Here is a 15922-nt window from a genome sequence, read left to right as displayed (position 1 = left end):
TGTACCCAGATGAAAAAAAATCAGAAAAATACTGAAAAACAATTCTCAGTTTTTTTGCAAAGGGCTCATTTCATTATCATCAAAACCAATATTTGACATATGTTGTATTCACTGTTTCTTACCCATGTTTCTTATAACGTAGAACTTTAACTTTACGGGGGAAAAACATTCTATGGCGAAACTGAACATACACTTGGGAATAAGAAAAGGTGTATGTGAGCATTTGACAGCTAAAGCTTTGCATCAGTCATGCATGAAGCGGTTTGATACCTCGTACTGCTTTCCTATGCATTAACAGACAGGCTTGAATCGGCTTTAATCCCAGCAGCGAGCCGCTGGTGCAAATCCCCACACACCTTCCACCTCCCAAACATCACACTCAAGCCCTACGCTACGCAATCCATTGGCCTTAATGAGCAGAGTTCACACTCCACACACACACACACACACACACACACACACACACACACACACAGACACACACCTTCCACACATCACACTCAAGCCCTACGCTACGCAATCCATTGGCCTTAATGAGCAGAGTGTTCACCCCCATCTGTGTCCACTTCCTGTGGAAAACACAGAGGCAGCGAGCAGCAGGTACGCTTCAGCCCCTCCTCCACACACACACAAACACACACACACACACACACACACACACACGCACGCACACACCACACACACACACAAACACACACCAAACACACACAAACACACACACACACACCACACACACACACACACACACACACACACACACAAACACACACACACACACACACCACACACACACACACACACACACACACACACAAACACACACACGCACGCACGCACGCACACACCACACACACACACACACACAAACACACACCAAACACACACAAACACAAACACACACACACAACACACACACACACACACACACACACACACACAAACACACACACACACCACACACACAAACATGTTATTTAATGAGTTAGTCATGGGAGGAGGGGAAGATGCGAGCTTGAAAGCTCATCAAGCCACAGCACTTTGCAGTCTGGTCATTGTCACGCAGTGGAAGAGAGGTAGTGATTAAAGTGGGCCATCATCTTCATCATCACCACTAACATAACCATCATCATCATCATAAACATCATCTTCATCACCATCACATCACCACCACCAACATCACCACCACCATCATCATCATAATCTTCGTCACCATGTTCATCACTATCATAATCGTCATCATCTTCATCATCATAGTCATCAGCAGCAGTGGGATATATTTACTTACAGTAATCTAAACCAGATATCAGCTGATTCTGGATCTGATAATCTGTGTTACACCAGTCTAATCTCACACACTCACTCCCACATAGGTGGATGGGGCTATCATCCTCCTCCCCTTACCCATGCCAGCATCTGTGTGTGTGTGTGTGTGTGTGTGTGTGTGTGTGTGTGCATCCTCTGCCTGCGTGCTTCCCACCAGTGTGCGAGGAGAGAGGCGGACTGGAAGCGAGCCAGTCACAAACAGGCACCCGAGTGGGCCGGGAGAAGTGACACCTCCAGTGCCTCTCTCTCTCTCTCTCTCTCTCTCTCTCTCTCTCTCTCTCTCTCTCTCTCTCTCTCAGCAGCTGTGTCTATTTCAGGCCCCTGCCCTGCTCAAAGACAACGGAGCTCATGCCAGCTGGGTATTGAATGACAGGAATAGGGTGCCAACCAGCCGTCTGGGGCACCTTTGTGTGTGTGAAAATCACAATGGGCAACACCCAGAGTCTCAGGGGAGGCTTTGTGTCTCTGTGATGTGTTCAGTTCAGGGCGAGTGTCGGGACAGATGACATTATAGCAATGACGTTATAATTGAGGGGCTAAATTATATCCCCTTCTGCAACGCTCAAAACAGAAGTGAAAATTGGATTAGCACATGCTCCTTGCGAAAGTCAGAGTTCCTTTCATTTTTGCACTTGCACCGTGGGACCTGTTTAGCTATTTTTGTCTCGCTGTGCTGGAATGGATTTGGTGGTTCCTGAGTCATATGCTAATTTTAGTCACATCAAGGTCGTGTCATATCCGACACCTAGAGTGGAAGGTAATGTGAATGTTTGTTTTGATTGTAATGCGTTTCCTTATTCTGTTCCATTTTCTTTTTTCCCAGGTCACAGCATAGTCTGAGATCCAAACGCTCAGATATACCATCCTTTTTTGGGAGGAAAAAACAGAGGATTTAAGGAAATGAAGTCCGGAAGTAAGAAGGCAATGGACCTATTGGCTGTACAGGAATACCCATGTACTTCTAACATGATGACCACCCACACATACAAAATGGAGCCACAGGCATTTTCAGTGCTTAGTCCTTTTCAGTAAGCCCACCCGTAAACCTTCATTTGTGTTGTTTTTTTTTTGTTGTTGTTTTTATTTTTCTTCAACATCGGACCAGGACATCCATGTAAGATAGCTATCCAGCGCATTATGGATTATGCGCAGCCAAACACCTCAACAAAAACTGAAGAGAAAAAAAAGAAAAAAAATAACAGAGGGAAAAAAAACGAAAAGAGCGTAAATAAATAAGTAGGTGACAGGGGCTGCGAGACGTTCACTGACTCAAAAGGTGTCTCGTGTCTCTGAACAGTTCCGATCTAAAGCATTTACTTCCAGTTTTTTGACGCTCTTCCTCATCAGAAGATTTTTGACTTGAAAACTAGGAAGCGTTTGACTTTAGGGACCACGCCGCAGCTTAAGGCTGACTTTCTTCTCCTCTTGAAAATGGCTCGAAACGACGAAGAAAAGTGCAAAGTCAGAGTGTGACTGTGGAGTGTGAATGTACGATCATACTAGTCCACCGATCCAAACAAACATGACATTAGCTGTGCTGCAACCGTTTTAATACAGTATTTGTTTTTAAGACCCTGGTGACCGCTATCAAGTTAAAGTGTCAGTATTATCTCCAATAAAAGTATCTTAAAAGGACACTGTGTCTGACTGGGAATGTTAACCGTACTCTTTTGTTACTCCTCAAGGCCAATGGGACTAATCCAAATAAATTCTCTTCTGTTACACGGATCAATTTTCTTTTCAAAAAGCTTTCAAACAGAAGGCCTGGTGTATTGATCTTAACTGTTAATGTCAGATCTATGTAATGCAAAATGTAGATTGAATTTCTTTACATTTGGCGGTGTTAATTAACATTGAAATCAGAGCTCCTTAATCCATTTCATGTTGATATTACAACAACTTGGTTAAATTTGACCTGTAATGGCAAAATCAATGTCAAGGCAACTTCATGACAGCTAACATCTGTTGGAAAAACGTCTCTTCAAGTATTTGTTATCAAGTCATCATGCAAACTTACCTACAGTGCCCCAAATCATAATATGCATTAGTGACAATTCCCTAAGCTTTTAGTTTGGTGCACCTGCACCGCTAAACTGGAATAAAGTGTAAAAACTGCCCTCAATAGTAATCTAATTCAATCACTTTCGGGCCAAAATGCACCACTTGAAGGTTTTACATAAAATGTGTCTTTCAGTATATAAAACAATTAAGCCAATAACCAACCATGTTATTCCTCTGTCATCTTAAATCTATCAACTATCAAATGGCAGCATACACCAAATTCATGTGACGATAGAATCCCCTCAGCAGTGCTCAACATGGACATTACAGTAGATTTGATTATCTCCTAGAATGTGAACATCATCCTCACAATGCTGCTCCTGTGGTATTAACGTTGACTGGTACAGGGTCTTCATGTCCCCCATTACATTCAGACAATTTAGTTGGAGGAAGACAGTGATTGGGTGCATTCAGTGAGCTCAGTGTAACACTAGAGTTTTTGGTCCAGCAGCTAAATCCTGTTAGACCACGAGGACACGTCATTTAGCCCTGCTGTTTAGTAATCCACTTGTCTCCTTCTGAAGCTACCTTTCTCCCAGATGAACCTGAAACAATGAACATCTGTTGGATCACACCCAGCACCGTGTGTGTGTGTATGCGTGTGTGTGTGTGTGTGTGTGTGTGTGTGTCTGTGTGTGTCTGTGTGTGTGTGTGTGTGTGTGTGTGTGTGTGTGTGTGTGCGTGCGTGGATCACACCCAGCACTCACTCCCCCCTGCGTCCTCAAGGCCTCGCCGCTGGACCCGTGCCAGGGCAGGGCCAGACCCATTCTAGTTCCATTTCGTTGTCATGACTACCCTTGGCTTTCTTTGGGCCACGTCGGATGCATCCACCTGCGGGCCAGATGTGGAAAGGTCAGGGCCATATCTGCTCCAGATGTGTTCCAGAGCTAGTCCCTCCCTTTGCTTCCTCAAACCACAGAGCAGATATGAGGTGAACTATCTCTAGGATAGATGTGGTATTGATCAGGGCATTATATGTTCTAGAACTGTCTGTAGGGTGGATGTGGTATTGATCAGGGCATTATATGTTCTAGAACTGTCTGTAGGGTGGATGTGGTATTGATCAGGGCATTATATGTTCTAGAACTGTCTGTAGGGTGGATGTGGTATTGATCAGGGCATTATATGTTCTAGAACTGTCTGTAGGGTGGATGTGGTATTGATCAGGGCATGATATGTTCTATAACTGTGTGTAGGGTGGATGTGGTATTGATCAGGGCATTATATGTTCTAGAACTGTCTGTAGGGTGGATGTGGTATTGATCAGGGCATTATATGTTCTAGAACTGTCTGTAGGGTGGATGTGGTATTGATCAGGGGATTCTATGTTCTAGAACTATCTCTAAGGTGGATGTGGTATTGATCAGGGCATTCTATGTTCTAGAACTATCTCTAAGGTGGATGTGGTATTGATCAGGGCGTTATATGTTCTAGTGTTGGCTACAGCCAGGCAGAGGCTTTCCTCATTCGCTGACTCTATTCAACCTCCCCAGTAGCACTGCTTTATCTCCAGGCCAATCTTGTACTACACCTGTACCATATCAAATAAAGTTGTGTATTTATTATATTATATTCTTTATTTATTTTGCATTTATGTATCCAAGTGCATTTGTATATTAATTATTTTGTATTCATTTTTTTATAATTTCTATCATAATTCTTTTAATTTACCATTTTTTTTGTCATTACACTGTGGTTACCTTCTTTGGAATCTGCTGCATGCTTTCTCAGACAGGCGATGCCAAAAGCCTGGCTGTTTTCAGTAAGCCACACATTGCCCTTTGCTCCTTGCGCTAATCTGTGTGGAATACGGGTGGACACAGCATCCCTGCGCCTCACAGGGGAAGGCATATTCCTCCCTCTATTATCATACTTGATTTGCTCATCGCCATGCAGAGCCATTCCCCCGCCACCAGAATCTAAGTACCGGTCTCCGGTGTGCCGCGTGCCATCGTGCCGTGTGCCGCGTGTCGTGTGCAGATAGCCCTGGCACAGGTGGACCCTGTTTATTTGAGCTCCTATTACTTTCCCCACGGTCAGCGGGTCAGGAGCTGAGATTGTGTCCGCCATGACAATCAGGACGGTGGTGAGGGGAAACAAGTCATTTGTCCGTTATTTGGAAAGGCACACCTGGGTTTGTGTGTATGCGTGTGTATGTGTGTGTATGTGTGTGTGTGTGTGTGTGTGTGTGTGTGTGTGTGTGTGTGTGTGTGAGCCTGAGATACTGTTACTGCCACTCTGTCTTTCCATTTGTCAAGTAGTTTGTTGTTCTGTTCACTGATCCAAAGTTGCTCTTTTGGCCTTTCCTTTTTTGGCAGTACGTTCAAAGCTTCTTTGCACATTGTGGTCTTCGCTCCTGCAGTTGATCGGTCACGGCCTTGACAAGTTGAGAAAGCAATTCGCCACGCGAGTTTGGAGCTTGTGCTTTAGCTTTTTGTTGTTTGTTAGTTGTTTATGGTCCAAGTTGGGAAATGCTTTTTTTGGTTTTGCCGTTGCTCTTTCTGTTTCTCATTTTGGTGCCGACTATCTCGTGGTCACTGCAATTGTCAGCGGTGTTAAAGGCTTTGAGTGTAGTGAATCGGCCCATTTACGGATGATGAGGATTTGATCAATCTTATCACATCCTCCGTTGGGGTGTCCCTTTCAATACGATAGTCGATACAGAGATGAGATTAGGTTGCAGTGTTGACTTAGTTCAGGTAGCCTGTTCAGTTAGCCTGTTGTTGTTGGTATCTGTGTGGAAAGCGTATTGCTGGTCTTGATTTTTCCTGATACGTGCGTTCATGGAATGAAGAATGGAAACTACGACAGCCATAGAAATGCAGCAAACTATCAAAGATGTAGACAGGTAGGAGTAGGAAGTGATATACAGTTCCAGGTCGACCACAGAAACTTCACTGAGGAAGTCTGTGCCCAGGCCTTTACAGCGACCAGCAAAAACGATGTCAGCAAATTATTATACTCACTAGTAGGCAAACTAGTGGGGGAAAGCACACCATCATCAGCAAAAAGAGCAAAAACAACTGAACTGTGTCAACCCTGGAGATGAGGAAGAACTCCTTGAAGATTGGGACGCTACTGAACAATGAATCAGTCTGTCAAGCAGATGATATTGAACCAGCTGAAGCACTGCTTGCAACTGGCACACATGAATTCACTTTAGAAAGTAGAAATACAAACAGCGATCTTTGCGACGAAGAGTGGGAGGTCATCTGGACTTCTGTCTTTGGCCTGAAGGGAACGTGGAATGACCACAGACCTGCCCTCGTTCTCTTGATTCTGTCTACTCTAAACCTTTGGAGTGCTTTGACCACTGAGGTTTGCCTAGCAACTTGTACTGAAACTATCCAATTAAAATCTCAACCTTATTCACAACTGCTGTGTCTCTGTCTGCATTTGGGGTCCAATATTCACACCCCTGGCCTCACCGACCATGACCATGACGAGATGCTGGGGAATTCCATGAATCCTGAGATTGATCCTACACGGAGGCCTTTCCAAGCTAGATTCAGACCGAAATGGAGCTGTGCTAAACACATTCTTGTGTGGAAATGTATCAGTGAAGGTTATTACCGGAAAAATCACCGTTTGTGCAAACATTTGTTGACTTTATGACTCAATTGCCTGAGAAACAATGTGGGCCAACCTACGTCACTATGGAGTACCCAAGAAGATCATTAAAGCCATAAAGTGTGTTTATGATGACCGATCAAGTGTGTTACAGAAATCAGATGTGACTGGTGTTGTGTGGTTAGGATGTCCATGACCAAAACCGACATTATAAGGGATGAGACAAATGAATGACGGATTGTAACCGGAAGTCCTGCCCGGTATTATAAAGCGGCAATCCCATTGTTAGAAACAGCATAACTGACGTTTCGCCTCACCTGACGTTCCGTTTATTTCCACGGTTACCATTGTCTCAGCTGCACTGCTTAATCTGGTGCCTGTGAGAGTCAACATAAAGAATAAAGTCTTTTTTGAGCGATTGGGGAAAAAGAGTTCACTCTGTTTGTGTCAGATTTAAACGCAGAATCAGGTGATGTACTTTAAATGTCTGTTTGGCCATCATATGTGGAGCTATGGGAATCTCTCCCCATTCACTTAGATAGGAGTCGGATATTTTTTGCCCAAAATAGAACTCCAGACTGTGATAGCGTATATGTTATCATATGACAAATGACATCTGAGGAGCAGGAAACGATTCATGCAAGAGGGGGGAGAGACAGAGAGATTTGAGTATGTGTGTGTTTGTGTCTGTGTGTGTGTGTGTGTGTGTGTGTGTGTGAGAGAGAGAGAGATTTGAGTGTGTGTGTAATTGTGTTTTGTGTGTGTGTATTTGTGTGTGTGTGTGTGTGTGTGTGTGTGTGTGTGTGTGTGTGTGTGTGTATTTGTGTGTGTGTGTGTGTGTGTGTGTGTGTGTGTGTGTGTGCGCGTGTGCATACGTGCGTATGAGACAGAGAGAGATGGAGAGATTCTACGTAACTAGACAGACAGAGAGGGAGATAAAGACATAACCTGACCCTGACCGATGGATCAATACTGTTCACACCAACCCTAATGCTTCGTGCCATTCTAGATTAGAGGGATTGCTCAGCAGCCCGGCTGAAACACAGACGACTCCATTGAACTCGCGCCACGGCTGAGACATGAAACACCTCACAGATGCAGGTGAACCCATCGAAGAAATAAAGAAAACACAACAGCCCGGGGGAAGATTGTCTTAAAGGAGCAGTGTGCGGTGACCAAATACATGTCTGGCTAAGGCTGGTTAAAATAGTTGTAATTCAGTTAATTGCGAATAATAATCATCACATTAGCCATTAGCCGTTACAGTATGCAATGTGTGTATGCTTTAAATATATCAACAAACACAGATGAAAATCCTGTTAGTTATTTCAAAGGAGGATGAAATAAACAAATACACAGAGAAGGGGGTTGGGAAAGGAAGGCTGATTAATCTGTCTGTTTTGCTTTGGGTGGCAGATGAATCTCATCCTTCATTTTAAGATGGAAAATCTTTTGTGCAGACCTTAAATTAGGCAGAGCCAGGATGGAAATTGTGCCTTGTCTGATTGCTAGTGATTTGATCCGATGGCAAATATTTGGATTGAACTCAATCTGTCTCAACAATGTGTCACCGATGGAAAATGACTCCATTTCGTCATTTGGCAGAGCATTTTATGCAAATAAAAAATAAAAAATCACTGTCTCTCTCTCTGCCTTTGGCAAATGGAAAACCCAGGTCATGGGAGCTGCCACACAACACCGGAGACTGTATAGGCAGACAGGTGCCATTAGCTCCGCGCAATAGTCAGGCCCTTTAATGTTTTGTTATGTCAATTTTTCACTGTAATTGAAACGGGGCTCTCACCACAGGACACTCCCTGATAACGAACGTAATTAATTAAGTAGAAATTAAAGAGACATGCCCCCAAAGATCAAACTCAGGGGAGTCCGGGCGCAATGAGCAGATAGAGAGGGAGGTTGTTGCACTCCGCAGCGCAGGCGAGGCGGCTTGTATGGCGAAAAGTCATTAAATTACTGTAATGACTAATTTCTCATTCCTGCGCACAAATACACCCGAGACCACCTCGGATTTAATAAAGAAACCGGTATGAATACCAAATCCTAGCAAAAGCAGGCCCAGCCTCTGTGATTGTATAGAGTAATTCCGAAATGCATTAATAAAATAATACAGAAACATCCCCAAATCGCAAGAGATAAAAAGCTATTTGCATAATTCATTAAGAGTAATCAGACTGGCAAAGCAGTGTGCGACTCCAGAGGAAGCTTCACCAAGCACAGCACAGCCGTTCCCAGGGAAGGGCCCTTTTTAATCTACAAACAATGATTTAAATCGAGCTTCAGATCGGAGAATTAACCTTTGTGCACTTCATTGCCCCATTAGTGTAGCTACACGAGCCCTGGCGCACTTCACCTTTATGTGCCCTAATCTTTCATTACAATTTCAAGCGCGGTATGGATCCTCGGAGCCTCCCTGCGTCTGTCTACGAGGTGGTGGTGGTGGGTGGTGGTGGGGGTGTGGGGGTGGGGGTGGTGGGTGTGGTGGGGGTGGTGGTGGGGGGGCGGGTGTTTCATCAAAAGTTTGATGGAAGTGCTCACGATGTGATGTGATGGAAGAGCGTGACACACACACACACAACCCCAAGCAAGTTTCTTTGACATTTTCTCAGGGTGGCTTGAGGAGTCTTGAGTGGGCTAAATCATAACTATCTTTTCTTTTAAGAAGTAATTAACAAGGCAGTTAAGTGCCATGAGAGGCCAAAGGTGGCATGTCCTTCTCTTCTGACTTGTGGAATTTGCCAGTGGATTTCCATGGTCAGATCACATCAGGGACAATTGTAACGTCTACACATTCACACATGCACTCCATGCTTAGGAGCTCTGCATTCTCTTCTGTCTCAAGGCGCTTTACAGAGCCCAGGGACTGAACCCTGAATGGGTTAGGACACACCGCTACCAGAGCCCAGGGCCTGAACCTTGAATGGGTTAGGACACATACCGCTACCAGAGCCCAGGGCCTGAACCCTGAATGGGTTAGGATACATACCGGTACCAGAGCCCAGGGCCTGAACCCTGAATGGGTTAGGACACATACCGCTACCAGAGCCAGGGCCTGAACCCTGAATGGGTTAGGACACATACCGCAACCAGAGACAGAGGGCCTGAACCCCCCTTTTGCATTCTAACTCTGCAAAAACGTACTTTTGTGTTACTTCTCTACCTAGCTGTGCACATCCATGCCAGATTACAGTGAGTCTGCATGCAAGCTCTGACATCACTCCCGCTCAGGAGAGCGCCACTCAGCTCATTTCGACCAATCATCCTGCAGAGCAAGGATCTATAGCGCTCACAGCCTGATGCCATAATTACGGTCCATTTTATTCTCATTCTTTCAATACTTTTCTCCCCCCCCACCGTGCTCACAAGGCTGCTGCAATTCCCACACCCTGCACGATGAAAATCCTATGCCGCTACATTGCATGACGCTCTGGAGATCAAATTTGCTCGGAGGACCAAGACAGCGCCTCACTATGGAGCGAAATCTGACCTGCATCTGGCACTGGTCCATCACTGTCCTTTAAATGTTAAAAGTTGGGCACTGTCCTTACAACAAAGTCGTAATTAAAAACGTTTTCATCTTTAGGTTTGTTCAGCACTGGTCACATTTTTTTCAGATGATTGTGAAAAGGTGAAATCCCCCCTTCGCACCGTGGCACAAAAAGGGTGTTTTTGATTTGTTTATTTATTTTTGTGAACATGTTTTGGGGCCGATCCCGGAGAGTCCTAGCCTGACGATGTCATACTCATAATTCTAGTCAGAATATGAGTCTGATACCGCTCCGTTGGGCTGTGATTATGGGGCGTGTTTCAACCGAACCAGGGAAAAAAATGCCTCTTTGCTCAATTGGATATATCTAGAACCAATCAGAGCAACGTAGTATGACCATAACGTAGACCATGGGGCCAGCTGATACATTGATTAAACTTTTACCGGATCCCGTAGGAAGGACGGCAAAAACATCTTTTCGATCGACAAATGCCTTGATCGCGTTTCTCTGTTCCTCTTTCAAAATGAATGTGCTGTCAATGTCTTTTAAAACAGACTCGAATCTCCACATTTTAGCTCTCCAACGGCAGCCATGTTTGTTGAAAACGAATTCACTCCAAAAGCTCTTTGGTGACGTGGTTGATTACGTTACGGTTGATCATCTGTCCATCATCGTATAAAGCCCGCCCTGACAATTTGATTGGTCTATCTATCTCCTCACAGATTTTTGTGAGGAGATAGTTTCTCCACAACGGAGCGACACCAGACCGAACTTCCCGACCAAAAATGTTGTGGGCGGGGCTAAGTTCGTCTGGCATCCAGGCTAGGAGAGTCCCCCATGTAAAATAAATAAGAATTTATTTTTATATGAAAACCACCCTCTCCTGCAACGTTCTTTCCCGACTTCAGCACTAACTCCAGGCGCCTACATCCCAAAACGTGGGGTGGCCGCCTCGGTCCCTCACAATGACATTACATCAACAGATAAGGGTCGTTCTGGAACATCTGGATCTGACATGGTTGAACCAAGAGTGTCTTTACGTACATCTACATTTACATTTAATATTTAGATACATTTCTTCATTTAGCATATGCTTTTATCCAAAGTGACTTAAAGTACAGTGCAGATATACATTTGCTGTAAGCATGTGTCATCAATCAAACCCATCACCTTGGTGCTGTTAACACATTACTCATCTAGTTGGCCTATGGGAGAAACTAAAGCTGTCTACCCGAACATAGAATAATTATAGATGCACCTGTAACACTTTCTAAGGAAAGAAAGGTGTGATCCAGCCAACAGCACAGTCTCGTGAAACAAAGTGTACGCAATCTTGCTCCTTTTTTTTTGGAAACTCCTCGGTAAGAGACAAAGCTGGAGCTTACACAAACACCATCTGGTGAGTTCGTCGAGGCTGCACCTTGACAAGATGAATTAGTTTGAAACGCCGTCAGATACGTGGAGCAGAATTAGATTCCTCCCCTTTGTAATGCAACCTGACAGAGCATAATGAAAAACCTTTGGATCTGGAGAACACTTGAGATGAACTGGAAACGTCTGGCAGAGAAACTTTGCTGCATGTTGATCTAATTGCCAGCCTTTCTCTCCGTTCAATACCCTGATAGGTTGCATCCCCCCCCCCCCGCCCCCTCCCCCCCAAATTGGATATTATAACTCAGTTTGGTCTGGGCTTTGATGTTATTCTGTCCATTGTTTGGTATAGTTTTCCACTGGCTATAAGTCTCCAGGTTTGCTCTTGATACCACCACCACATGAAACAGATTAAGATTATTCTTCTCTTCTCCCCCTGGTAGGATATGCTGTTTTAACCTCATCTCTCTGTCTGTTATGTAGTTTTAACCTCATCTCTCTGTCTGTTATGTAGTTTTAACCTCATCTTTCTGTCTGTTATGTAGTTTTAACCTCATATTTCTGTCTGTTATGTTGTTTTAACCTCATATTTCTGTCTGTTATGTAGTTTTAACCCTCATCTCTCTGTCTGTTATGTCGTTTGAACTCCAACTCTCTCTCTCTCTCTCTCTGTTTATCTGTGTCAAATTTAAGTTCAAGTTTTAAATTCAAAATGATACAAGACTTCTGGCATACCTTATGAAATGTCTTTTCAAGAAATGTTTAGCAGATGGGCTGTTTTATCTCGGCAAAAGTCAGTGTTAATGAACATATGACCAGATTAAAATCCTAACCTTCCTTGTCTTTTAAGTGATCCTGCATAGTGTGCTGAAATCAGAGGGTGGTGATTAATGTCATGTGGGTTGTCATTTTTTGCTTTTAGTTTACATGGGAAAAGATGTTAAATGCCTTGTGCGATTGGATGAGGACTTCCCACTGCTCTCACTGTCACATGTAAGTACTCGTACCCAACAACCTAACCAATGTAACAACTGCCCAACCATAGATCCTGAACAGACGGATACAACAACAACAACAACAACAACACCGCACAACTGGTTGGTGACAGCCGCAACATGTGCCACACAACTGGCTATTTCCACTGGTCTTGTGTGTGTTTGCCAACCTCGTTCCCTCGCTTCCGCTATCAGTTCTGCAGACTTCATCTTCTTCCTTTTAAAGACTCAATCGCGTCATGAAAAGTAAAACGCTCAGAACACACTATGTCTGGTCTCAAAGCAGTCACAACAATGCATTGTGGAACTTGAAGGTTTTTTTCCAACTTCAGACGGCAATATCCAATTCTGCGCTTTGCCCCATTTGCAGGTACTGTCTGTATGTGCCTGGTGTCCACTTATCTGCCCCTCTTGCACAAAAGAAATTCTGCTGCCCCTGTCATTAACCAGCAAAGACTTAACCTCAACTAATTTATTCTCAAACAAACACGCACATTATTTTTAAAACCTGATTATGTCTCCATGTGTAGCGACCCTAGGTCAGGCTAGTTTTACACCCAGACAGAATGTGTTTTAATGAGCCAACACCCACACTCAACTTACAGCTTCTGTCTTCACCCACCCACAGACGGACTGACTCATGACAGTTCATCCGTTTCCCTTGCTTTGCTTGAGAAGCCACTGCTGCTTGTTCAGTTTCCTCTTGTTGCTTGCAAAGCTAGTTACCATCTGGCTCCTCTCCAGCGCTACCCCATGCTCTCACCTTTCCTAAACCCTGCTCTTCCACTCTGTACCTGCCCAATGATATCCCTGTGCTGTGAAGCGCTTTGTGAATTCTCTTTGTTCCCTGTTTTTACCATTGGAGCAGTGTTCTTGACTATTGTATCCTTAGACTGTGACAAAATCATCTCCAGGCTGGTGTTAGTACATTTGAACTCCTCCACCAAGCTGACCGTTGGTAACTCAGACAGTACTGACACCACGGCACCCCAAGCAATTTCCTAAACGCCTTTTTCATGATTCTCTCAAACTTCTCCTCCTCTAAAATAGTTCTTTATACACAGTCAGAGGCCACCTCCACCTCAATTTTTTTGTTGTTGAAAAATTCATGAACACAGATGTTTTGCCTTATTTCAGTTGCTCTAAATATCCCTCTGTCACAGCCTATTTTGATGAAAAATCTATTTTTTTAAAACGTGGTTGATTTCAGACGTTCACAGTTCACCAGATCCGACTATAAATAAACAAAATGAACAGCCTGACTATGAGACTATTATGAGACTATAATTAGACTATTACGAGACTATTACGAGATTATTGACTATTATGGTCATGTTGCATGAGCTTCAGTGCTTTCTGGCCTCCTGTGCCTCCTGTGCCTGTGTCTCAGGCTGTTCCTCTCTTAATGGAGCGGCTGTGCTCCCAAACAGAGGCTGGTGCTGAAACAGCTCTGGTGCCGTGCTGAAACAGCTCTGGCGCGGGTCTGGCGCGGGTCTGGCGCAGGTCTGGCACGGGTCTGGCACGGGTCTGCCACGGGTCTGGCGCGGGTCTGGCACGGGTCTTGTAGGGAACCCCTGTCAGAGCCACAGCTGCTCTCTGGGCATTCTGTCTGATGCCTGGGCTCTCCCTAGGATGAGTACAGTGTGTGTGTGTGTGTGTGTGTGTGTGTGTGTGTGTGTGTGTGTGTGTGTGTGTGTGTGTGTGTGTGTGTGTGTGTGTGTGTGTGTGTGTGTGTGTGTGTGTGTGTGTGTGTGTGTCTATGTATGTGCATGTGCATGTGTTTGTGTGTGTGTGTGTGTGTGTGTGTGTTTGTGTGTGTGTGTGTGTGTTTGTGTGTGCGTGTGTGTGTCCGTGAGAGAGAGAGAGACAGAGAGAGAGAGAGAGAGAGAGAGAGGGAGAGAGAGAGAGAGAGAGAGAGAGACTGGACCTGAGCAGGCTGGCACGCCTCTGCAAGCTATCATCAGACTTCATCGGCCGTCTCCTGCTCTGCTTTCCCACAATGCCCTTGGGTCAGCTGAAGGGGCCTGCGTAATTTGAAAAGGAAATGATCTTTTGTGCCGCTCTTACAGAGAGATGGAAGGAGAGAGAGCCAAATGAGGGGTGGGGGAGAGAGGGGTGAATGCAACCAAAGGAAAAGTGTAGAGAGGAGAGAAAGAAAAAAATCTCTCCATCTTCTTTCTCTCCACTCCTCCCTGGAAACAGGTTAATGGGAGTGAGTCCCTGAATGAACTGATGCCTATCAGTAGTTTGGAAGAAGGCACACACACACACACATACACACACACACACACATACACACACACACACACACACACACACACACACACACACACACACACACACACACACACACAGACACACTCCTTCTAAACATATACCAATTGACATTCTCACTAATGCACACACACACATACACACATCTACACACACAATGACAAGTTGATGGCTTCCTAACAGCCTTTTTCTCCTTGGCCCCTATTCCTTGATGTGTTTGCATTTCTTTCTTCAATTTTTTTCTTTCGGCTGAGGTAAATAGCTTCTTGAGAAAAAAGCCAATTTTGCCTAATGGAAAGGTCATCACAAGCTGGGTCAGGTCACCCATTCTGCAGCTGATGAGCTGGTCGCCACGGTCCAACACGGCCTTCACTTTCAAAATGGTCATCATGATAACACAACCATCAAGAAGAAGGGGTCAGTCAGTCAGTGGAGTGATGGTGGAACTTTAGCACCAGGTTTTTATGCTAGCTGGATCTCACTATTAGTGTCAGACAATAATGATGTGCGTGTATGTCTCATCAGCTTGCTTGGCCATTCGGCATTATTCTCTCTGGCAGTCTTGGTAATACTTTCACTGAAGCCTCTGCCATTAAAGGTACATAACCTTGTCATAAATGTGTCCTGGATCGAGTAAATTGGACATGTTGTGGATAGGTGCCATATCCTGCCATATCCTAGTTGATGTTGATGTGCGGTGACATGGCAATGCCTTACGGTCATTATTGATTTGACAGCTCTTGGAGTTTTGGGTGCCGTCTTAAGACCATAATAACACCATGATAAGCCATCCGAACATTTCCAGGTGTTGTCATGACAAAT

At 44.6% G+C, this 15922-nt stretch overlaps 1 protein-coding gene across 1 annotated transcript in view; it reads left to right on the top strand.

The window, feature by feature from the left end:
• Positions 1 to 2958, top strand: part of tafa3a (TAFA chemokine like family member 3a) — an 84255-nt gene extending 81297 nt beyond the window's left edge. Inside the window, exon 5 of the mRNA XM_031567695.2 lies at positions 2147 to 2958. Within this exon, the coding sequence (XP_031423555.1) occupies positions 2147 to 2158 (12 nt within the window). The 3' untranslated portion in view covers positions 2159 to 2958. The remainder of the gene's footprint in view (positions 1 to 2146) is intronic.
• Positions 2959 to 15922: the final 12964 nt, after the last annotated feature.

This window comes from Clupea harengus, chromosome 5, assembly GCF_900700415.2.
Source record: "Clupea harengus chromosome 5, Ch_v2.0.2, whole genome shotgun sequence".
NCBI classification, from domain to species: Eukaryota; Metazoa; Chordata; class Actinopteri; order Clupeiformes; family Clupeidae; genus Clupea; species Clupea harengus.
This window is presented reverse-complemented; position numbering and strand designations above follow the sequence as displayed.